At 43.1% G+C, this 23,651-nt stretch overlaps 3 protein-coding genes across 3 annotated transcripts in view; 2 read left to right on the forward strand and 1 right to left on the reverse strand.

The window, feature by feature from the left end:
• CRYM (crystallin, mu) overlaps positions 1–819 on the forward strand; it is an 8,836-nt gene extending 8,017 nt beyond the window's left edge. The window contains exons 6-7 of the mRNA XM_009886549.1: positions 27–111; positions 755–819. Of these exons, the coding sequence (XP_009884851.1) occupies positions 27–111; positions 755–819 (150 nt within the window). The remainder of the gene's footprint in view (positions 1–26; positions 112–754) is intronic.
• A 5,049-nt stretch (positions 820–5,868) lies between these two features.
• On the reverse strand, positions 5,869–7,426 carry ANKS4B (ankyrin repeat and sterile alpha motif domain containing 4B). Its single transcript, XM_009886596.1, has 2 exons — positions 7,335–7,426; positions 5,869–6,940 (listed from the first exon to the last, which is right to left on the reverse strand). The coding sequence occupies exons 1-2, from the start codon at positions 7,424–7,426 to the stop codon at positions 5,869–5,871; spliced, it is 1,164 nt and encodes a 387-aa protein (XP_009884898.1).
• Positions 7,427–9,783: 2,357 nt separating this feature from the next.
• ZP2 (zona pellucida glycoprotein 2 (sperm receptor)) lies at positions 9,784–22,316 on the forward strand. Its single transcript, XM_009886597.1, has 18 exons — positions 9,784–9,794; positions 16,510–16,583; positions 16,765–16,848; positions 16,936–17,030; positions 17,811–17,969; positions 18,295–18,339; positions 18,608–18,772; positions 19,140–19,236; positions 19,319–19,500; positions 19,905–20,034; positions 20,222–20,403; positions 20,482–20,573; positions 20,659–20,783; positions 21,030–21,219; positions 21,591–21,726; positions 21,813–21,909; positions 21,998–22,084; positions 22,171–22,316. Exons 1-18 carry the CDS (start codon positions 9,784–9,786, stop codon positions 22,314–22,316), a joined length of 2,097 nt encoding a protein of 698 aa, XP_009884899.1.
• The last annotated feature ends 1,335 nt before the right edge of the window (positions 22,317–23,651 follow it).

Raw genomic sequence — 23,651 nt, forward strand, 5'->3', positions numbered from 1 at the left:
GTATAAATACGTAATTTGTTTTCCAGGCAGAGATTTTTGCTGAGCTGGGAGAGGTAGTGAAGGGTACGAAACCAGCCCTGCCTGAGAAAACAACAGTGTTTAAATCACTGGGTAAGAACAACCCCTCCTGTGTACAAGTCTGACAGAAAACAATGCCTTGTTATTTACTGGGTCCCCCATGCGTGGGAAAGCTGTTGATCATCTTCAAAACCGCTGTGGCAATACACTGTCTAGAAGAAACTAGAATGTGATTGGCATTTTCCCTTTATATTTCCCTTTTTATGTATCTAGCAGGACTGATGTAATGAAAAGTGATGGGAAAGCAAATAAACAATAGGAAGAAGTACATTTTCCATTTCACAATTGTTAAACACATGAGTGCAGTGTGTATTAGTACAGCTCCAAACCAAATGCTGTGCTGTTATGGCCCTGGAGTCTGTCTGACCTACAGACAATGCGGCAGTGTACTGTGGGGTTGGAGTTGATGTTTGGGGGGAAAGAGGTCTGAAAGGGCCAAGTTGTGATATGAACACTGAAAATTAGATTCATACTATTACATTAATTTCATATAGCTCACCTAACAGTTACATGATGGCTATAAACTTTGAATGTAACACTGTAGGTGTTTGGGATGAGGAATGAATCCTGTTCCTGTCCAGTTAGATAATTTCCTGAGTCCTTCTGTTCCCTTCTGAAGCTAAATTATTTTGTACAGCTGAAGAACTGTTTGAAGGTGACTTTAATTCTTTTTCAGGGATGGCAGTTGAAGATACAGTAGCAGCAAAATTTGTTTATGACTCGTGGTCAGCTGGTAACTGAATGACAACGAAGCCAAGAAAATTTTTTGCACTTAGTTTCCTCGGATCTTTTGTTAACAAGAAAGGCACCAATCCTATCTGAATGTGGGCCTTCTAGAACACTCAAGAATGAAAAGTAAAATTTCAGCAATAGACTAATTTCTGTTAGTTTTCTAATGGCAAATATTAGATACCTGCAGTATTATTAATAAATGTATCTCCTGTAATGGCAAGTATTAGGTGTTTGAAGTGATACTAACAAGGCTGTTTTTACACATTTTGGTATAATTCTGGAATCAATGCCTTTCCTCCCTAATTATTTATGTAGCAGAAGTCTGTTGGTAGATTTCATCTTTTTTAGAGAGGTAGTTCATACTTGTGTAAAATACATCAGTTTGGAGAATGGACTCTGGCATCATATTTACCTGTGATAGTACTTTAAATGCAACTGTGGGTTTCAGTGCTACACTGACAGTAACCTAGTCTTCAGTCTCCTGGGAACACAGCCCACCTCCGACTCTTGGACATCCCTTCCCTTCCAACTCAGACTGGGATCTAAAGGGCACCATCCTTACTTTCACCCCCCACAACCCCCTTCCCTGCCCTCAGACTCAACAGGTTTTCATTTAAGAGCACACTCCTGAGTGGGAGTTTATATAAAGAATGATGCGCCTGTACAATTAGATTTTTGTCTGTTTATGTAAAAGAAGACCTGGGTCAGGAACACTCAGTGCAAAAAAAATCAGAGCTAATATTATATACATCTTAACTGGGAGGAAGCTATCCTCAATACCTCTCTTAGTACATTCCTGGGTGGCATATTGCCACTTCTGTATTGCAAGGAGTCACCCAAAACATGAGCACAAAAATGTGTTTTGATTTAACTTTTATCTGTATTCTGTGAGGAGATTTTTTATTAATCTATGTGTTTGTAAATTCTATTTTCTAAGCTGCTTTGAAGGCTGGAACTGTGCAAACTGATTTCAGTAGGATAAACTTCAAGTATACAGGCAAATATTTTCACCTTGGCTGTACTCTGCATCAATTGGTAATTGTTCTTTTATCCCAGTGGGTATTTGCTGGGGTAGGAATTTCCATGATCCTTTCTTGGCAGAGGAACCCAGTGATGTTCTACATAAGGAAAAGTTCCAGTTTTGTGCTGTTATGCAACTCCCTTACAAAAGATTGAGCATCTGCTGAAAAATAGCTATTGCCCTGGAAACAAATTCTGGTTTCAGGCTAGAGTTTTGCCTTATGAAATTTTATTTCTATTTACATACCATTTCATGCAGGCTATTAAGTGTTTCTCCTCTCTGTGGAAGGATTAGATGACATGGTTGTTCTGTATTGGTGCCAGAAGAATACAGCAGAGCAACAGGAAGGAGGTTCAGAAGAAGTTAGCTTTAAAGCCCTTGATGGTACATGAGTAAGTATAGAAAAGTTTAATGAGTATGGTGCAAGTGTGATGTAAATAATACTCCAAGTTATAAGCCTTGTGTAAGCTAGTTGGAAAATGTCATAATTGGCAGAGTTTGTAATTTGCAGAGTTTTAGCATGGAAGAGTACCAGACCAGTAAGTGAATAGGGCTAAAGGATGTGTTTGTGTGGATAGAAATCTAACTCCAATGACCTTGTTTATATCAGCAGAAAGAAGAACAAACTTTCTCTATAAGCTTTTGTATTTTTTAATTGTAGTAAAATTATCCTTTTATTTCTACATGTGTTTTCTTCTGTTTCGTTTCTGAAGTGTATGCGTTGACTTAAACTGTTACTTCAGCAATGGAGAACTCCACTAGTGTGAGATAAACGTGACTGCCATCGATGTTCTATAATTCAAGAACTGTATGGACACTTGCACTTACTGTTTATGACAATATTATCTCAGTTCTGTGCCTGTGTAAAACAAGGTTTGTAATTTGAAGTGAGACATAGTATTTGGGAAGAAGACAAATAGAGCTTATTTTTCACATGTACTCTTCTACAGACTATGCACTTTAAAAGTAGATGGAACTAGGTCAAAAAACTGGTTCTGAAAACCCACAGTGTTCTCAACTTTCATTGGCAATAGGAGGTTCTGGGAGTCTGTCTTCAGCATTGTACCTCTGAATTAATGAAGAGGATTTGATTCAATTACAGTGGGAGCTGCTTGGATGCCGTTTTTAGGGTTTTTTGAGGGGAAATAATAGCCTTAATTTCCATGTTTCTTTCTTTTACAAATCAGAGTCTCAAGAAATTGTGTAACTTGCATTTATTTTAAAATTAAATAGATACTGCTGGTTTTCTCTGACTTTCATTTTGTTGTCCATTACTTTTCTTTTGGGTGGTTTATTTTTGTGGGTTGGTTTGTTTTTTGGTGTGTTTTTTTTTTTTTAAGATGAGGAAGAAAGTATTCAAGCTGTTATAGTGACTACTCTCTCAGTAAATGTGATCACTGAATGTAAAGGGGGAAACAAATTGGTACTGCTCTGCTCCACTGTGATACTCAGTTTTGCCATCGTTATCCCATGCTGCACGTTCCTTCCTCTTGATGTCTGCCCAGTGCACAGTATTAAATCCTTAAGGAAGGAGAATCTTATTTTTGCCAGGACTGTGATCATGTGAGATCCCATGGTTTTATGATTTGGGTTTGGATTGGGCTATAAGATTGCAGGTGTGATACATGAAATGCCTCCAACTTAGTACAAATGTTACTAAGGAGTCAGATCTGGGATTCACTAATTTAAATACTTCAAATTATAAAAGAAACAAAGGGGTTGGTGAGAAAAAAAAAAAATAAATTGGAAAACAGCAAAGCACATAAGTGGAAAAAAATGAAATGTGAGTGCTGCTTTTTATTTTTTCCCCCCAATTGTTCCACATGGCTGCTTTATACCAGAGGCCAATTTCCAGGACCACCCTGCAAGAAAAGGACTGGTGCTATTGCGCCCCCCCCGCTTTTTTTTTTTTTCCTTTTAATTTAATATAGAAAGGTGTGTATATATGTATGGGGGTTGATTCAGTTGCCGAAAAATAAGTGACATGTGAGGCACTTTGGGCCTTCTTATTCAGTCTCTGTATGCAGTTTCATTCCAGAAGGACAGATCTTGTGCTGTACCTGCTGGCTCTGTAGAGTTACTGTGGGTACCTAGGGACATACCAAAACACGCTGAATGCTTGTGACAACTGAGTCAATCGGTTTCTGTGAAGATAGTTTATGCCATTACCTCTGGTTGTCAGAGGTTGCAGCAGTCCTGCAGATTTACAGATGAGTATGCAGAGAGGCAGATTTTCAGTGCACTTCAGAGATACTTGAGGCACATCACACAACTGCTGAAGCCACTCTGTGATAATGGCACTTATCAGACAAGTCCTCTGTGAGTGACACCACTTGCTGATGTTTTGATCAGGTCATAAGCATTTGGGCAGGTAAAGAACCAGCAAATACATCAGTTATGTGACTGGGAATAATAGGATTTGACCCTTCAAAATCCACTCATCATATGCCTTCAAATACGTAAGATTCATCACTTCCTTCTTGCTTTGTTAAACATTTGGGAGTTTCTTAACTAAAATGAAAACAACCCAGCAGGTTAATAAGAGAGAGTCTGGTGGGATACTGTCTGATTTAATTACTGTGCTAAGCGCAGCAGTCATCTAAGGTTGCAGAGAACATGACGGATTTAACTGCTTAACAGAAGAAAATATCAACCTGCTGAAGTACAGGAATCCAAGGAGGAAAGAATGCTGTATAAAGTCCAGGCAAGAAAAGGATTTATAATATGCAAATCAAAGTAACAAGAAGAAGATGTGGAAAGAAGGCAGCGTGAAAAAACAGATTATTAACTAGGGTTAGTGTCCACAAATGCAGTGGACATTTCCTTTTTCCTAAGGAAAAAATGATAGCTGACTAATGGGAAGCTATAAAAAGAAATTTAAAGATAAAAGTCCTGCTAATAATTGTGCCTGTAAAATCTGAGATCTTAGCGTAAACTGCTACAAGCACCTTATTAGAGTCACAAAACTCAACAGGAGTGATTAATTCACAGTGCATAGTGCTGTCTTCCCAAGGGAACAGGCCTGAGAGAGATGAAGGGAACCCCGCTGTGAATGCCTCCAGATAGACTGTAAACAACAGGAGCTTCCACAGAAGCACAGTCGCATTTTTCTTTCTCTTTTCATGAGCTGGGGGTGTGTGTTACATCCAGTTTTCAGGCTGAGGCTGACAACAGCCAACAGAAAATGCCAGGTGATAAGAGTCCTGGTTTCTGGGACTTGGCACGGCAAACGCACCCTACAGGAATGAAGCTGAGCATATACCAAAACAGATCACAAATGTTGAAAATAAAAACTCAGCTTCTTGCAATTAAAAATATTGCAGCCTTGATGCCATTTAGGACATGATGGGTGCTGGCAACTGGGTCCAGTCTAATGAGACAAGAAAAGAATGCACAACACACTGAACATCTGGCAAGATATTTCATGTATTTTTAAATTAATATCAATACAGTAGCAAAACACTTTACTGACAAGAACATGAAACTTGCTGCAAATTAGTCTGGTTTACATTCATTCAGAGGCTATTAGACTGAATAAGCCATAGCTGAAATCAAGATTCAGATGCTATTTCTAACATATCATCAGTAGCAGGAAGAGTGGTTTGTAGCAATCGAACAGAAGCGAATGGAGAAAACTCAAAGCTCTCAGGCTTTGGGAATGCTCTTGGCATTGTGGTTTTGGAGACAAAGGGAAGGGCTTTATTAAGGAATGTAGTGTGGCTGGCCTTCACTAATGTTTTAAGTTATTCCGATGAGAAGAAATCCAATCCCCATAAACAGTTCGGGGAAGCAGAGGTTTAAATCTATAGCTTTTGGTTTTTTACCTTAACTTTTTCTTTTTGGCAGAATGTGCTTGAATTAATATCCTGTGCACCACGGCCGTCCATCCAGAGAGAAAAATCTTTGTTCTTGCTGTACTTTCTAAAGCAATTGATAGCCTCTCTGCCCGTTGCTTTAGCAGGAAAGAATTGCATGCTCTTTGGAAAGAGGAAAAGAGAATGAATCAGTGTGCAGGTTACAGCAAGCGGTATGTTAATTTATAAGTGAGTATCTACAGTCTTTCCAGGGTTCTTGAGTGCTTCTTTTCTTTTAGTCACAGCATTCAGGACTTTCTTTCTTGGCCCGAGCTCCATCTGAATGCTCTGTAGATCTTCATCAGAACATAGCATCAGGGCATCTAAATCAATTTTTTCCCTCATGAAGACTGGAAGAAACTCATCCAGCATCTGTGATGCCAGAAATACCTCAAGGGGCGTGTTCTCTGCTTCCTCGTCATCCCAAATAACTTCTTCATGCCAAGGGATATCAGCAGCATTTTCAGCATCATCTTCCCTGCCATTCTCAGCATTTTCATACTGAAAGAGCTCGCTGGACATTTTAAAGCTTATGCTTTCTGTCTCAGAAGACATAGTTCCAGGATTCACATCCGCAGCCAAATTCCTTCCAAATACAATCTTGCCGAGACCTGGACGCTTAAAAATGGAGTGCTGACTGTCATTGTCAGAAAAGTTTTTCTCTCCGAGGTCATTCAATAATTCATCCTCCTCTTTCTCATCAAACAAATGCATCACAGTTCTCCTACCCGTACCATCCCCTTGGCCATTGCTTTGTGTTTCCTGGCTTCTTGTGCTGTCAGCTGTCTTTTTTGGTTTAAGTTTGAAGGTATCTTTCAGATTTTTGGAGAAAGGACTTGTTGCATTTGAAGCAAAGAGACTAGGCAACTTTGCTCTGGAGTGTGTCCCTTGAGAAGAATTTACTGTGCCAACCTTTTCTTTCATATAATTCCGGTTCATTTCATGCTGGTGTTTCTCTTGGCGCTTCTCGCATTCCTTGATTTGTTTCTCCACATTCCTCTGGGCCTGCGCTTTGAGTTTGGAGACCTTCTTTGGATTCAGCATGTTCTGCTCAGTGGCGGCTTTGTCCAGGATTCGGACACATTCATTGCGGTCTCTGCTGGCGGCCACCTCCAGGGGAGTGCGGAGGTCATTGTCCAGAGCAAAGATATTGGCACCAAAGTTGATCAAAAAAGAAACGCAGTGGATGTGACCGTTGCAAGCAGCGTGGTGGAGAGGCGTGTTCCCCCAGATGTCACATTTGTCCGGATCACCTCTGAGAAGGAAAATAGCACACGGTGAGCTGGACGTACCCAAGCATAGCACTGCAGCGGCATCAGACAGATACTAAACGTTTAGCTCAGCTTTGCTAGCAGAAGTACAGCCCAGCGCAAACGAGTCAGCTTAGCTCCATCCTCCAGAACGGCGCTGCACCTACTTACACAAGCACTGAGTTTGACCGCAGGTGTGGCATAAGCTCTAATTCCTGCCTGGCTGTGAATTAAGCAAGCTCATTGAGGCTGACTGTGACGGCATACGCGACTCTCCATAACGGAGCCAGGGTATATCCTTTGTGTCACCTCGGGGCCTGGCAGCGCTGCTGGCAGGGCTTGCTGTGCTCCCTGCCGGTCTCACCCACCTCCTGCAACAGGGCAGAAACAAGGAGTCACCCGTCCACAGGTGAGGGGCTGCAGCTCCGACTGCTTCGCTGCTGACACCTCAAAGTGGGCTCTGGCTTCGACCTACGTTCATTGGAATTCATGGCAAAACTGTTTCAAGAGCTTTCGCGTGGAATATTTTAAAGGCTTTTTGGTGACTCTTCCCTTTTGCATGTCAAATGTAGGGACAATATTAGGAGGATTCTTCACTGGCCACGGTGATGCATGTTTAATGAGCACATGCAGTGTCTTTTTTGGTAGGTAATAGATAAATGAGTAAGAATAAAGCCATGATTACACATTTGTCTCCATTGCTATTAGATTAAGCTCAGATAGATGCCGTTTGTTTTCTTCAGCTCTTTTGTTCTCCTTAAGCTGCTTTTGCTCATGGGGTTTGAAAAGCAGAAGCTCATTTGAAAATAAAATGCCACATCTTTTCAATTGAATTTAAAGCCAGTGAAAAGTATTGCTTTCTTTTAAACTCTTGCACTGAATTCACACTGAACTGCCGCCTGCAGACGGGATTTGTCTTGAATCTTTTATTCCATAATTGGCAGGATCAACATTAGCAGTGGTTTAGAACTGTGCTTGAGTCATCTGCAACCAATAACCAAGGCAGCCACAGTAGCCCAAAACCTCTAACAATTTCAGAGCCAGGGGCCAAATTCACAAGGAGAATTTCCACTCTTGGGGGTTTGAGCATTTCAGTGCCTTGGAGATCTGTTCCATGGCAGCTGCACTAGAACGAAATGGTATATCCTATCACAAAATGTCCTTCAGGCATTGATCTCTGTCTTTGAGTACCTCTGAGGCAAAGCAGTAACATATTTGTTGAGGGCCAAATCTGAAAACATCCCTCAGCCTGAAATGCCACAGGCCAGAGAGAGGTCGGGGGTCCCCGCAGAGCTGCGACACAGAGCTGCTCGCGCTGAGAAACAATGGCGAGCCTGAGCGTGCCAGGCTACGAGGGCACAGGCAGTTCTGCAAGGAGGTGGCAGCTGAGGATCAAAGTTTCTCCACTGAGACATATGGAAACCATGTGTACATATTTCTGCTTTTGTGGCTCTGCCCTGGGGAACTGCCTGACTGTGGCCGAGCGTGCCGGATTCCTTAATTCCCACATCAGCAAACAGGCTGCATTATCCTGAGCCTTGGGAGTGCCGGGTCATCCATCCCCCCCAGGTCCCTTCACAGCTGTTTGTGGTCTTTTCCCCCTGGAGCCTGCCAGCCTGTGAGCCTCAAACAATTCACAAACTGGAGGGTCTGGTCCCAGCTCAGTGGGACTTTGGAAAAGGTTTGACATCTACTTTGAGTTCTCATACTCCTCTTTTCCCTGCTTTCCCAAGAAAAAGGGTCACACAAAAGAGAGCAGATCTGCTACTTGTTCTCACCATTATTCATGTACCTGCAGAGAAAATGTCTCTTGATGCCTAGGAAGAGAAACTCTTTCAAGATGAAAAGTGTTTATTGTCAGTATTGCTACATTTTCCAAGGGCTGAATGTGTTGCAAGCTTCAGAGTCCGAAAATCTGCAACCACTCTAAAGAAAACCATCCTGTATCTCAGTGCCTTTGTCAGGAAACCTCTTCAAGGAAAGGATGAAGTTGTTAAAAATAATTAGAATAATTTCTCAGAAGAAAACATTAACTGCCTGCAGAACAGATTGAACATCTTCAAAAATGTAGCTTCTCTCAAGAGAACCAGTGAGACTACAGCCACTACTGACAGCCCCAACCTGCTGACTGTGTCAAGAAATCTTGGATTAAAATAGAGGTGAATGGTGAATGCATATGTTTGAAGATTTTGAGGACAATACTGCCCCAAAGCTGTCCTCTACCAAGAAAAAAGAGTTAGAAATATATTAAATAACAGAGACATAGAAATTCTGATCTTTGTGTCATCTGCTGTAACTTCTAACAGCTTATATGGTAGAAGACATATTTTTCAGTCAAATTTGGAGAAAAAAAAAAAAAAAGTTATTTCTTCCTTAGCTAGTTGTTCTCTCTTCTGGGTGTTCAGGGACAAACCTTTATTGATTCCAGATATTTCCTTGGAGCTGCCTTAATTATACAAGTTGAAAAACTGTCTATTTTTGCTTCTCCTGAGGACACAGCAATAACCACATAGTCCAAAGGTCTTTTTTATTGTGTTGTTACTGCCGCACCTAAACTCAATGAGCTGTAAAGAAAATCTATGAAAACCCTATTTTTATTCCATATTTTCAATTTTATTTTTAATAAAAGAAAACTCAGATACATCCAAATAGTTATTCAACTTTTCCCTCCAATCTTCTTTAAACTATTATGATTGAAAATACATGTCAACTTAATCTTCGTCTCAGCCCAGAATGAACATTTTATTAACTGTATCTCTACACAAGAGCAGATTTTCTTTTATTAAATCTTATTACAGAATCACAGCTTAAAAGGTAGGCTCCAAGCAAGAGACTACGGAGGGCAGGGATGCAATTACTGTTTCAATAATACATTTTAAGCATATAGTACATTTAAATGATACCAAACAGATATTTTACTATTAGAAAATAAACCTGTAAGAAAATTTCATTTACTTGTTTCTTTTTTTTTTTCCGGTTTGCAAGTATTGTACCCCAACTTCTGAGACAGTATTGTCATTTTTAGCATGATGGTAGCTGCTAATACTATAAAAAGCAGAGAAATAACAATTTTAGATATTACTGTCTCAAAACTATTGGTTGTGACTTGCCGCTGGAAAACATTAAACCTTCACAGGTGTCTACTAACTGCACTTTCAAGGCAAATGGGAGAGATTTTTTGCTTAAAATGTTTCAAACAATGCATTCCTCTACAGCCAGTTTCAAATGTGTGTTATCATCAAAGGTTGTTGGCCAACTTCTCCTCCATTACAGCGAGGCGAAGTCCCAGAGCCCTGCTCCTACTAACTACTCCCTGCAGACTCCATATACGAGATGGTCCCGCTGGTGTCGGTGCGGCTTCACTGACCGCACGTACAGACCTGCTGGCAGGTTCTGAGCCTAAACCATTGCGAATGAAGAGAAACAATTCTTGGCAATGCATTGAAAGAAATGACCATGATTTTCAGCCTTTTGGGTTTGAGGTCATAGGGGTGTTAGAAAGGTGACGCACTAATTACAGTTTTAAGCCACAAGCTTTAAGCAATGGAGGCTGATTGACTTACCCTCTCCGGCATATGACTTCCAGAGCTTCTAGATATCCATGGTACGCTGCCAGAAGGGTGGGCGTCATCCCATCTTCATCTGAAGTATTGAGGTCTTTCCTAGTGGCTTCTTTCAAGAGGTCCAAATTGCCATCAGCTGCTGCTTTGTGATACCTGCTCGACATTTTCAGTTACTTCTGGTTTCCCGAAGCAGATCTGAACGATATCCAGACTGTACAGTCACCCTTCCATTACAGGGATAGTTCATTAATGATTACAAGTTAAGACATCCCTGTGAGGATGGAAATGAGGAGGCAAAGTCCATCCTAGCAGTCAACTTATCTGGAGCTCTGCATAGGTAATAAGGCGATGGTGTGGTGAATGCTTTCATTTTCTGGAAGGCGGCTCTTCCGTTTACCACTTGTTGCATATTTGACTACTTAAACATAGAGGGGATTCATTCACCTTCTCTGTGTCTTTGCCTAACCATTCTGGGAAAACTTCAAAAGGACCTTGAACTTCAAAAAAAAATTTAAAAACTTCAGAAACACCTTCAAAAGGCCATGAACGTCAGTGGGACCAGATTTCGCCCTAAGTAATAATGTATCCCTGAGTTTTGATAGGATGAAATGCATAAGCAGTTACCTTTACTGGTGAAGTCCTTTGTAACCTATCATTTACTGGGTTGCTGCATTTAAAAACAGGCCTCTGCCCCGCCAAACTGGGCACATCCGTGAAGCTGTTTCGTGTACACAGATTGATGTGCGGATGGAAACGGGCTTGTTGGGACCAGGGTGGTGTTTGGACAAAACCGCCAGCAGGTCCGCGAGTCACAGTAGGAAAAACCACAGCCTCGTGCATGATCCTTTTAACCGCAAATTTGCGTTTCATCAGAGGATCTTAAGGCACTTGGCAAATGTGTCTTCATCTAACAAGTACTGTAATCTCTGTTTTGGATAAAATAAATGTGCAGGATTTCCTCAGGATAGCACAGGGAATTCAAGAAATGGGAACATGATGGGCCTGCACCCACTGCCCCCACCGGGGAACTGTGGTCATTGCCTGGGAGCAGATGGGTCAGTCACCACCTTCGTGTAACCACTCTGCTTTAGAAATTATTTCCCCTGATTTCAGTGGCATTAAGGGCTACCTCTACAAGTAGGAGCTTATAGAGTCAGACCGTAATTCTGATTTTTAGATTCAGAAGAATTACCAAGAGAAAACCATATAACAGGTCAGTTTTAAAACAGTAGCTGAGAAGAAAACGCTGCATAATAGAACGCTGCCAGCTGTCTGTTATTCTGGTGACATTCACAATAGCTGCCAGATAAATGTTACTTTTTTGTCAAGCGGTTTTCTATGACTAACTGAATTAACCTGTAGCTTAGAGAATCTACCCTCAGCAATTAGCAGTGAGGTTTTGTTGCTTATTATGCCCATGTTACAGAAGCAGTAGCAATTGCAAACCAACTCATTGTCCAGGGTTGGTGCAGTTGCTGAATGGAGTGCCACCTCATTTACTTCCCATAATGCTGCCCGTGTAATACACCGGAGACCTCTCCAAATGGGCTTTCTCTCTTAATTATTTTCTCAGACAGGGATTGAAGAGCTCTTCAGGAACAAACTTGTACCAACATTTTCCTCCATGAGGACAAGGAGAGTCGGTCAGATCCTGTGGCAAGGTTGAATTTTGAATAAACAAGTCTAGATGAGAGTAAACTAAAGCCCTGTTTTTCCTTCATGTTGTCCGCAGCCACAGCCATCCCCGGTGCTACCCTGCCATCTCAGGGCAGTGAGGAAGGGCTGTGCTTCACCCAGGCCACCTCCATCCCTGCGTTAGAAGACAGTTTTACCCTCAGCCATTTTTCAAGTTCCCTGCACTGCCATTAATACTTTTCTAATAAAAAAAGGCATTCATTTATTTAATTTTCTATTTAACCAGGCTCAGCACCAACTTAAATTTACAGCTACTAGAAAAATTAGCCGTTGCAGAACACAGACAGGTAACACATACTTTTAACGCAGGTAACATATACTTTTTTATGTATGCATTAGACTATCCGTTTCTTCATGCCATTGAATTTTACATCCTTTACTGGGTAGTGTAATGTTTTTTACTCTCAAGAGAGTAAAATGTTCACCAAGGCACGTACTGCATATATCACCAGTGCCTGGTAGCAGAGAGGAGACAGCATATTTCTTGTACATTGACATTTCACATTGTGAGCTACACTCATGAAAATGAGTTGGTGGCAAGACACCTTTTCATTTTTCAAGATTATTGATTTATACTACAGAAGTACATTCATTTGCTTCTCTGTTAATTAATCCAGCACACAAAGTGTTGATCTCAGAGTGATTTTTATCATCCAACATCTGAAAATGTTGCTTTTAAAAGAAAGTTACTCTGTGTGATGCTAAGTGGGAAACTATTATTTCAAGTTTTAATTAGAGGTAAAGCAAAACCCACATCAATTGGAGAGAAGCTCCAGGACTTTGCAAGCTTTAGTATTATTTATGTCACAAAAGTGGGCATCACGAAAAAGAAAGAAAAAGTAAAAGACCAAACAAAATCTTCATTTGTTTCTAAACTCCTGGTATTTGTTCATCTTTGTCCCATTCAAAAAGCCCAATTTAAAATGCAATAAATGATTCAACATCAAATGAGCTAAATTTCTCAGCCTGAATGGAGATTTTTCTTTTCAGACTAAAGCTCAAAATTGTGAACTTTTTAAATTCCCTGAGTAGTTAGAAAGGAGCTTTTCTTTTTCGGTTTGAAAAGAACTTCAAAACCATTCCACTTCCAATTGAAATGTCTTACCAGGCTGAGGAGAAACTCTGTTGTGATGGTACGTGGTGGTGTAAGCTAATGAATTATCTAACTAGCAGTTTTGATTTGTAACTGGATTTTGCTACGTCTCTGATTATTGCTCTATTTTTTTGAGAACAACCTTAAATAAAATATTGCCAGTTAAACAAACTATTTAGACTAAAAGACTACAGGACCATTAGTTATGTTGTTCTAGATAACTCAGAGCCTGGTCTGAAGAGCAATGTTGTTGTGCCATCTGTTTTGCATGAGGTATTATCCAGCACAACATTTCCTCATTGCAACTTTTATAAGCACCAGACGTGGTATGGTAAAGGCCATACGAGGGGAGGCAAGTAAGTCTCTGCTTGTCTAATGAGGTCCTTGGAACTAATGGGCTTAGGGAAGAATGAAATTAGTCACATGGAGTAATTTTGGCTACACAATTCAGAGACGATGACAACATTTAAACAACAATAAAAGCTTATTTCTTCACTACTTGGAGAGGCAAAACTGCCGTGCCCAAGGACACTGTTGCTGGATGTCCTCTTGAGCAGCCCTGTTCCCACAGTGAGGTTGAGTGTGACCCACGCCGGTGCTGCCTGAGACCCATCCTGATGAGATATTTATTCAGGTGTAACCATGCTTGAGGTGGGGGTCCAAGGGCAGCCCTCGCAGTCTGCCTGCACACGCCATTTCAGGAGCAGGGCCCTAATCAGTAGGGTTAGATACTTAAAATTGAAAGGCAATAAAGCCAACTGTACCAAAGCCCCGTCTCTCCTCACACGCGCACCTCGATGCCCGGCCATACTGGGCATATAAAAGCAGACTAGGGGACTTTTGTAGGGCTGTATTGGGTTTCCATAGCAAGGTTTTGGTAGCGGGGGGGCTACAGGGGTGGCTTTTATGAGAAGCTGCTGGGAGTTCCCCCTATGTCTGATAGAGCCAATGCCAGCCAGCTCCGAGGGACCCACTGCTGGCCAAATCTGAGCCCATCAGCGATGGTGGTAGTGCCTCTGGGATAACATATTTAAGAAGGGGGAAAAAAACCATCTGGGTGGCAGCAGTCAGAAGAGAAGAGTGAAAATGTGTAGGAGAAACAACTCTGCAGACACCAGGTCAGTAAAGAATGAGGGGGAGGAGATGCTCCAGGCACCGGAGCAGCGATTCCTCTATGGCCTGTGGGGAAGACCATGGTGAGGCAGGCTGTCCCCCTGCAGCCCATGGAGGTTAACAGTGGAGCAGATATCCACCTGCAGCCCATGGAGGATCCCATGCCGGAGCGGGTGGATATGCCTGAAGGAGGCTGTGACCCCATGGAGAGCCAGCGCTGGAGCAGGCTCCTGGCAGGACCTGTGGCCCTGTGGAGAGAGGAGCCCACACTGGAGCAGGTTTTCTGGCAGGACTTGTGACCCCATGGGGGACCCACGCTGGAGCAGTCGTCCTGAAGGACTGCACCCTGTGGAAGGGACCCACACTGGAGCAGGAGAAGAGTGTGGGGAGTCCTCCCCCTGAGGAGGAAGGAGCAGCAGAAACAACGTGTGATGAACTGACCACTGTGCTAGTTAAACCCAAGCTAAATAATAATAGATAGATAATAAAATAAACTTGTGGATGGCTTCGAGTTCGTTTAATCAGTTTTCTTTGTAATCATTGCTTTTGAAAACAATGAATCTGAATATAAAAAAAAAAAGAGAGAGAGAAAAAAGAGGTACATGATGTATGTTTGTGAATTCAGGAGTCTCTGGGAAGTTAATTTCTTGCCAAAGGTTATCTGTGTGCTAATCCTACTGATGGCAAAAGCAGAAGTGCAATTTCTTTTTTTGCTAGTAACATCAGGTGCTATTTACTCTGGTGTGATCATGGGTCCGAGCTAATGCCTGCTTATTGCTATGAGCAGTGTTGTGCACACTTGGTATCCCCACTTGCGTAATAGCTTTAACTCTGCATTTGCCATGTTCTCACAAGGACGAGAGTTAAAGAGATGCTTCTCAAGAATGTACATTTTTAAATTAATTACACTAGTCATCTGCTCTGCCTGTATGGATCATACTGCTTTGCTACACAGCTCGCTGATGGTGACCACAAGCTCTGCAGCTCCCTGCCTCCACCCATGCTCTTGTCCCAGCCAAGTTCCTGGCGCTTCGGTACCTACCAGCACTTGACAGACAAGCTCTTTCTCACAACTCTCAATCTTTAAGAGAAATGAAGCCACTGTCACTTGGGCTGGGAAACTCTAAAATGTGCTCTAGGCACAGGTCTATAACTGTAAAAAGAAATATAGATGAATATATTTTACATGAATACATGGTACATTAATACAAAATTTATTATTCCCTGAAGCCAAATTTAACATCCCATTCCTAAATTACTATTCCATAATATTAATTTTCCTCTCTTCCTATGATCTATCTTTTTGCTTTCTCACATCTCAAGAATTCAATTACTTTTAAAAATATGAGTCTTTGGGTTTTTTACAAGACCGTCTGAATTCAAAAGCATTGGGGAAGCTGAAAGATTACATAAATTGGAGAATTTTTCTTTCCAGGCCTCTTCCACACAGCTTTGAACAATTACAGTCCGACCAAAGCCTCTAGAGATCTTCCGGTCTAAAGATCTGATCTAGGACATCTCTTCCTTAACCTGCCACTCATATTTTCAGCCTAATTAGATCTATATCAGCATTGCAGATTTGCCCATACAGGGGAAAAAAATATGCTCAGTTACGTACAAATCTACCTGTGGAATTGTTTTAAACTATCAGAAAATCAAAATGGCACAGAAATCTCCTTTTTAAAAAATGCCCAAAGATAGGCATTTTGCTGTGTGACATCTGACAAGGGAATAAAGGAAGTAAACTATCAGAGCAAGAAAAAAATGCCTTGAAAATAGAAGGAAACAACAACCCATGCCAAAGACTTAGCATCGCCTTAAGGTCTCCAGTGAGGTCTCATCTTCACAGCAAGGAGACGGCATCTCAACGAGAGGCAGGTGCAAGCTCTCAGTCCCCCAGGCAGCAGAAAGGCTTCACCGGTGTGGAGCCTGCACCAGGTCCTATATAATCCTCCCCAAGCAATCAAGGAGTGAGCTTGTGGTGGCAGAGAGGAGATGGGGTTGTTTGTGGAACAGCAGTGCTTGAGCACCTCAAGGATGTGAGGTTTGAGGGTGGGATGGGGAGTTGGGTTCCTTGCTGTTCTCTCATTTGATCCTGTTCTTCTTGCAGGTTGCTGCTCCTGTTTGGCTTTCTGCTGCCCTTGACCCCTTGTGCTGATGGCCTGGGAGATCAGGATCTCTTGGGTAATGAGGTGTCTCTGGGCTGGTAGTGGTGTGAATGTGGACTTTATGTTTGCTTGGAGCTGCTTCCTCCTCTGCCTTGGTGTGGAAGAGGTCTCTGAAGCAGGGCTGGCTAGCTGAGGGGCTCACAGGGTGTGTGCCTCCAGGAGAGTGAAGGTGGAGCTGACTGGTTTTCCCTCTGCAGAGAGTGTGACCTGTCACAGGGAGAGGATGGAAGTGGAGTTTTCAGGAGAGCTTGGCAACTACTCCTGGCATGTGTGTGTCGTGGGTAGGTATTGCTACTGCCCTGGCCTCTTCAACTGTTGCTTGCAAGCAGGTGCCTGCCTGTAGGGTTAATCTTCCACCTTCTCCCTAGATGTGAGTGGTGAGGAGATGGTGTCCTGCAACCACACTGTGGATTATGAGAGGCTGTTGCTCAGTGTCCCCTTTGTGAACTGCACTAGCCTGGAGGTAAAGGGGTCTCCATCTGGAAAGGTGCTGTGATGGAATGTGCTTTTTTTTTTTTCCTGGTCAGGACTGGGTTTAATAGGGTTCCTAGCTTTAACTTTCTTCAAGAGTGGAAATGCTTAAACTCTTCTATAAGAGCAGTTCATGCCAGAAGTAGTTAAAAAAACCTAGGCTGTTACCTGAATACTTGTTCTTTTAATTGTGGATTAAACCCCCTCAGACACAGCCATAAATGTTGTGTTCTCCTGTAAAAGAATTGAGAGCTACTTTAACATCTTGTGGGGAAGTGGATAAGATCTAAGTTTCATAGCATCACTCTATTTAAACATCTATGTTGATAGAGCAACTAACAATGCATTGCTACTTATAGCTATTGAGGTAGAGAAGTAAAGGGGAGACCAGCCCAAAGTAGCCTTGAAAATAGTCTTCACTGGTATCTTTTAGGCATTTGAAATACCATGAGATTCTTGGTTTGGACACTAACTTGTTTCTTGGATGGCTGACTCTGGCACTACACTCTGCAAGTTCTTGAAGGCTTTCTTCCTGACTCCTGCAGTTCTCTTGGTACCTTCTGGTCTTCAGCCTAGCCTTGTGACCCCATGCTTTCCTAGAGAATACTTCCTTTTACTTGGGGCTTTTAAAATGGCTATTCATCTTGTCCTTGCACTGGTACAAATACCTGAAGTAACTCTGCAGTTAGAGTTTAGTCTCAATGGCTTTTAGTTGTCCTCGTGCTGCAGTGATTACTGCGACCTTTTTCTAATTAATGTCTCTTTTCTGTAGCATGGCCAACACCAGCTAAGGTTGAGGCTGATGGTGAATGACACAGAGGGAGAGGAGAAGAATGTAACCTACAGCACTCACTGCAATACTGTTCATGCGGATGAAATCACTACTCCTTTCTTTGTTGGTGCAACAAACTGTACGAAAGACTTCATGGCAGTAAGTAGAGGAATGGGAGTGCTATGGACCCTGTTTACAGGCTTGCAAGGCGGGATGGCTGTCTCCTGGAACTGCACGACTGGGATCTGCAGAAAGATGGGGAAAGCTTCAGGGAGGTCTGTTGGCTCCGTGTCCATCTTGGCATGACCACTAGCTCTTTGAAGGGCTAGTCTGAAATTGGTCACTAATGATGTACATTGTCTGGCTCCAGCCCTATTACAGGGGAAACTGGGATGCTGGTGCCAGCTCTCTGCTTTAGAAAACTATAGTGGAGATTTTCTTGAAAGTTGTAGGGTTGTGACTACTGTCTCATGCTGTGTTCCAGGTTACTTTCCCAAGACTCATTTCTAGCTTCAGTGATGAGCATACGGTATGTGCCTGCTGTCTTGCGAAGGGAGGGTGTGGTGGGAATACATGGCTCTTGGATCTAAACTGAGTCTTATATCTCCAAGCTGGAGTAGCTCCCTCTTCTGGAGTAATTGCATCTTGTTGGGAAGCTTAATTCTATACTCTTTACATTCGAGCTCCCTATATTAAACCTGCAAGGTGGCAGCACTGCAGGGTGAAGAACTGGAATGCCTTGCTGCTTCTGTGTGGCTGTGCCTTCCCTTCCTAAGGAAGGATCTCCTGCTTTGCAGGCTCCAACAGCTCTGATGGCCTGGACTCTCTCAATTGATGATGGAACCAGAATACATCAGCTGAGCCTCGGGCAAGCCATGCAGCAAGGCTATAACTTTCTAGCTGATGGCCACAACCTGATCTTTCAGGTGGCCTTTACTGCCACTGGAGTCGTTTCCTACAAGGTAGGTGAACAAAGAATTGGCACTGAGGAGACAGTGCTGCTTTAACAGAGGCTAGGTAGCTCTCTCCTGTAGATCTGTGGAAACCTGTGCCCAATAAAATGGGGAAGCACAGTGTGCACCTGAGCAGCACAGCTGACAGGCGTTTGTGTAGGTGGGATCCTAGCTATAGTGTGCCCTGTGAACATCTGACTGGCAATCCCATGGGCAGATCCCCTTCTTGAAAGGGTCTTGAAATGGGACAAAACTGCTGTTGCAAACGTGAATAGCAGCAGTTCTGAACTAGACATAGCATATGGCCCTGCAGCATTGATCTTGTGATGCATCATGAGCTGAGTACTCTCTAATAGACCTCTGTCTTCTCTGTCAGAACAATGATAAGGTGCTCTACACTGTGGCACTCAAGATTGCATATGGCCCTCCTGAAAATAGACTGACTGTGGAGTCAAGAATGCTTTGTGCACCAGGTAATGCATGGAGAAAGTCAGAGCCTGGCCTGCCTCTGCCCTCAGGAAATCAGTATTATATTTAGCAGAGATGTCGTTGCAGGTCCGGCTATCTGCAATGCAACACACCTGACTGTTGCCATCCCAGCCTTCCCAGGGACACTCATGGCTGTGGGCGTAGAGGATAAGACCATCCCCATGGACCAGCTTCAGGAAAATGGCATTGCTCTGGACACAAAGAGAGGGGTCAAGCTGCATTTTAGCAGGGGGGTCCTGAAGTCCAGGGTGAGTTCTGATCCTCAAGTCACAGGAGTTTGTGCAATCGCAACTCCTTGGTGCTTGCTCAGAACCAGAGCACAGTAGCTTTGACCTTGGCGAAGCACCTGTGAAGTTAGCCATGGGCACTGTGGGTGGCTGAGGGCAGTTGTGATTAAGATGAATGCAAACTGACTTTAACGGATAGGCATCACTCAAAGGCAATTTGGGTTTCATGGAGTCTCTTGGCAAAAACAACTGGAGGTGGAAAATATTCCTCTTGGAGTGGGTTGGTATTTGGCATGCCTGGAGCAATGCAAATTAACAAACTAGCTGAGTGTGAAGAGTGCCACGGCTCCAGGGCAAGTGAAACACTAACATGTTAAAATGAGCTCTTGTAGTTACACTCCAGGAGAGTAACTCCTGTCTTTCAGCTACATGGGGAGAGGTGCCCAGGACTTCAGTCCTACGTGTCCTCTTTGAAACTGTCTTTTCACTTCCATGGGGAGACTGTGGCAATGGTGATGCACCCAGAGTGCCCCTGTGACCAGCACACACCAATAGGTAAGTGATGGACTTCTGCAATTGACTCGGTCCATGTGCTGCTTGGATGGTCATCTTTCAGCATGGCTTGTTCCTGAACTAGTCCTTCATGGGAAATTGTATCTCTAGCCAGAACAAAACACAACAGCTCTTGGCAGACTGAGTTGTCAATGACTGCCATGACAATTTATGTGAACTTCTGTTACAGCTGCTGTGTGCACCCAGGATGGGTACATGGATTTTGAAATCCTTGCTGACAGTACTACACCACCACTAGACTTGGATGCACTTAGGCTCAGAGATTCTACATGTCGGCCAGCCTTTAAGTCGTCTTTGAATGACAAGGCTTGGTTTCATGTCCCGCTGAATGGATGTGGGACCAGGTATTGGGTAAGTGTGTAGCCAGGATTGATGGGGAGGGCCTCATGTGTTGGAAATGCCCTTACTAATGCTGTTATTTCTCTGCAGTTTGATGGGGACAAGATTGTTTATGAGAATGAGGTGAGGGCATTATGGGCAGACCTTCCACTGCGCAGGATCTCAAGGGACAGTGAACTCAGGTGTGTCTGGAAACCTCTTGGTAATACTTATGTTCATATACAGGATACCCAGAACTAAGACTTACCTGCTTTTTCCTTATTACAGGCTAACAGTCCTGTGCTCCTTCAGCAATGGTGATGCCTCCCTCACTATAAGGGTGGACAACCATCCTCCTCTGGCTGCTTCAATGAACCAAGGTCCCCTCTCCTTAGTTCTTCTAAGCTACCCAGGTAAAGCTGACTCTGAGCTTGAGGGGGAGAGGATGTAGGAGTGAACTATTCTGGTGCATGGGCATCTAATGACCTGGTGTGCTTCCTTCCCTCCCACCCATGCTACTTGAGGCAGATGCCTTAAATCTGTGACTCTAGGACAAACTGCAGCTGGTGGACTGGCTGCTGTTGAACAGCTCTAGACCAGAATTTCTTCAGGACTTTCTTTGTACACTGACTTATCTAATGAGGCTTTGGTTTTTGCAGAGGCCTCGTACAGGCAGCCGTACCGTGATGATCAGTACCCAATAGTGAGGTACCTACGGCAGCCCATCTTCCTGGAAGTTCAGGTCCTGAACCGCAATGATCCCAACCTCCATCTGGTATTGGATGACTGTTGGGCAACAGCTTCACAAGATCCAAGCTCACTCCCCCAGTGGAATATTGTTGTTGATGGGTGAGTGCCCTGACACAGAAATGGAAGCACTTCTGGTGGTGGGTGGTAGGATTCCCTATTTCTCCCCTGCCCTACCCCCCTGCTTTTAAGAAAAGAGCCCCAGATACAAGGGCTTTGTTTGAGGTGACCTTCCAGGTACTGCCTTGGTATGCTGGAACTTGTAGGAGGATGGCAGTACCTCTACCTTGAATTCTACCTGCTGCTAAAAAAAAAAATCAAGGGCTTTGTTTGAGGTGACCTTCCAGGTACTGCCTTGGTATGCTGGAACTTGTAGGAGGATGGCAGTACCTCTACCTTGAATTCTACCTGCTGCTAAAAAACCCAAACCTTCTCTGCCCTGTTGTTCTGACTTGCTTCTTGCCTATTGGCAGGTGTGAGTACGACCTGGACAGCTACCAGACTGTGTTTCATCCTGTGGGGCACAGTGTCAGCTATGCTAACTATCGCCAGAGGCTGGAAGTGAAGACTTTTGCCTTTGTCTCTGGTGACAAAGCCCTCCCTGGCCTAGTAGGTGACCTTCACTGCTCTAAGTAGAAGGAAAGTAGGAGCAGTTATTGTCTCAAAATGAACAACCCTCTCATTCTCTGTCCTAGGTGTACTTCCATTGCAGTGTTTTGATTTGTGACCGTTTTCAACCAGATTCCCCTCTGTGTATGACAAGATGCCCTAGGCCATCTAGAAGCAAAAGAGGTAATGTCTAAGCAGATATTAGGTTGTACTGGTCCAAGATGACCCACTGTGTGACATTGGGTTCACCTCTACTACATTACTGTTGTAGAGAGTGGGATGCCAGGTGTGAACTCTGCGGTGGTGAGCTTGCGGGGTCCTGTCCTCCTTGTCCCAGAAGGATGGTCTGCAACCAAAGGTACTAAGCCAGTGTCGTGCTAATGTATGTTGCTTAGGTTTAGCTAAGAGCTGTCTCTGCAAACTGCTTTTCTAATTGCTTTGTAGGGAGCACTCCCTTGAGCAAGGAGGCATGGGCTGGCGTTACAATGACTGCTGTTGGTATTCTCTCTCTGGTGGCCACAATGCTACTATTTTTGGCTCTTCTTAAATGCCTGAAGAGAAGAGCATCAATGGTAAATGTGGTGTGTTAGTGTATCTTTTACAAATAAACTTGGAGTAGAAACATGACTGAAAATCTTCTGGATGAGTTCTGTGGCTCTGGAGTTGTTGCTGTATAACACTGAAGCAACTAGACTGGACAAAGATGGATGTATGTCATGCTGAGCAGTGCCACTGCTCTCATAGTTTTTAGTCAGAGTGTTCCAGCTGAAACTGGACCTGAAGCTTTAAAAAGCTCAGGCTTTTAGGGTAATAATCAAGTGACAACGGCAGCTTCCCCTATAATAAATAGTTTCTTCACCTCCTTAGTTAATGTTTTTGGGGCTGATGGATGGGTACTAATTTCTTACAATAAGAATCCAGTTCTCACAGTATTGGAAGACCCTGTAGCATTAGCCTGTCCTTTCCTAGGCTTGTAGAAGAGGACTTAACTGAAGAAAAATACTAGTTTAAGGCAAAGCAGTGCTCCTTAACAACTGTGTAGTTAACTTGCAGTGTTTAGGCCTAATGTTGGTAAGTCAGCATCTAGACTCATTACAGAAGTAACCACTCAGTGTAAACTTACTGCTAGTTTAGCTGAGGCTATATGAAAACAAGCTGTGTTTTATGACACCAACTCTGCAGAATCAAAGCCCAGCTGTGAATTGCACTCCACGCTAGCCATCTAGATTACAAAAACCTCTAGATTCAATCTTGGGTGAACAGAAGGCTTTAATAGGAGCACATAGTTGCTGCTCAGTGAGTGTTTTGTGGTACTTAAAAGTACACTGAGATATTTGTTCCAGGTATTTGCCTCACTCTAACTGCTAGAGATCAGTCTGCAGTAGTACTCAATGCCATGTTGCTCTTAAGGTAAAAGCCAAGTCATAATTTCAGTTGGTTCTGGCTTGTGCTAATCAAGTCTCCACATTGTGGTGGTGGGGAGGGCAAGGTGTAGGCTACAGCCTGTAACCAGCTTTAAGCTTACTGATAGCGAAGGTGGAATTGTTTCAACTAGCTATAAAAGACAAAGTCTCTTGCTGAGTCTTCAAAGACCAAGACAGCTGTCACATTGAGTGATGTCAGTTTGTCAGGGTGCATAGTTCTGCTTTTGCTCTTCAGTTTAAAATGTGTTCAGGAAGTGCCTCTGGCACAGGCTGATGTGCTCTGGCCCATGGAGACTTGGAGACCTTTAGTTGACTAAAACTCAAGCTGAGTTTCAACGTATAAAACGAAGTTCCGCATAAGGGAAACTTGAGGGCATCATTTGAGGTGGTTATAGAGGACTTGGCTGACGGAGATGGGAAACATGTTATCTGTATAGCTTTAGGTATGCTCTTTCTAACAATAGCAAAACCCTCTAAAGTAGTGATTTTTTTTTTCTTTAA

This window comes from Charadrius vociferus, unplaced genomic scaffold (genome assembly GCF_000708025.1).
Source record: "Charadrius vociferus isolate BGI_N301 unplaced genomic scaffold, ASM70802v2 scaffold46, whole genome shotgun sequence".
NCBI lineage: Eukaryota > Metazoa > Chordata > Aves > Charadriiformes > Charadriidae > Charadrius > Charadrius vociferus.

Coding starts and splice junctions, on each gene's coding strand:
- ANKS4B (XM_009886596.1), bottom strand. CDS start 7,426: ATGAATTCCAATGAACGTAGGTCGAAGCCAGAGCCCACTTTGAGGTGT. Junction 6,941..7,334: donor AGCCCCTCACCTGTGGACGG/GTGACTCCTTGT, acceptor TTTCCTTCTCAG/AGGTGATCCGGACAAATGTG.
- ZP2 (XM_009886597.1), top strand. Junction 19,501..19,904: donor GGGGGGTCCTGAAGTCCAGG/GTGAGTTCTGAT, acceptor CCTGTCTTTCAG/CTACATGGGGAGAGGTGCCC. Junction 21,910..21,997: donor GCCATCTAGAAGCAAAAGAG/GTAATGTCTAAG, acceptor TTACTGTTGTAG/AGAGTGGGATGCCAGGTGTG.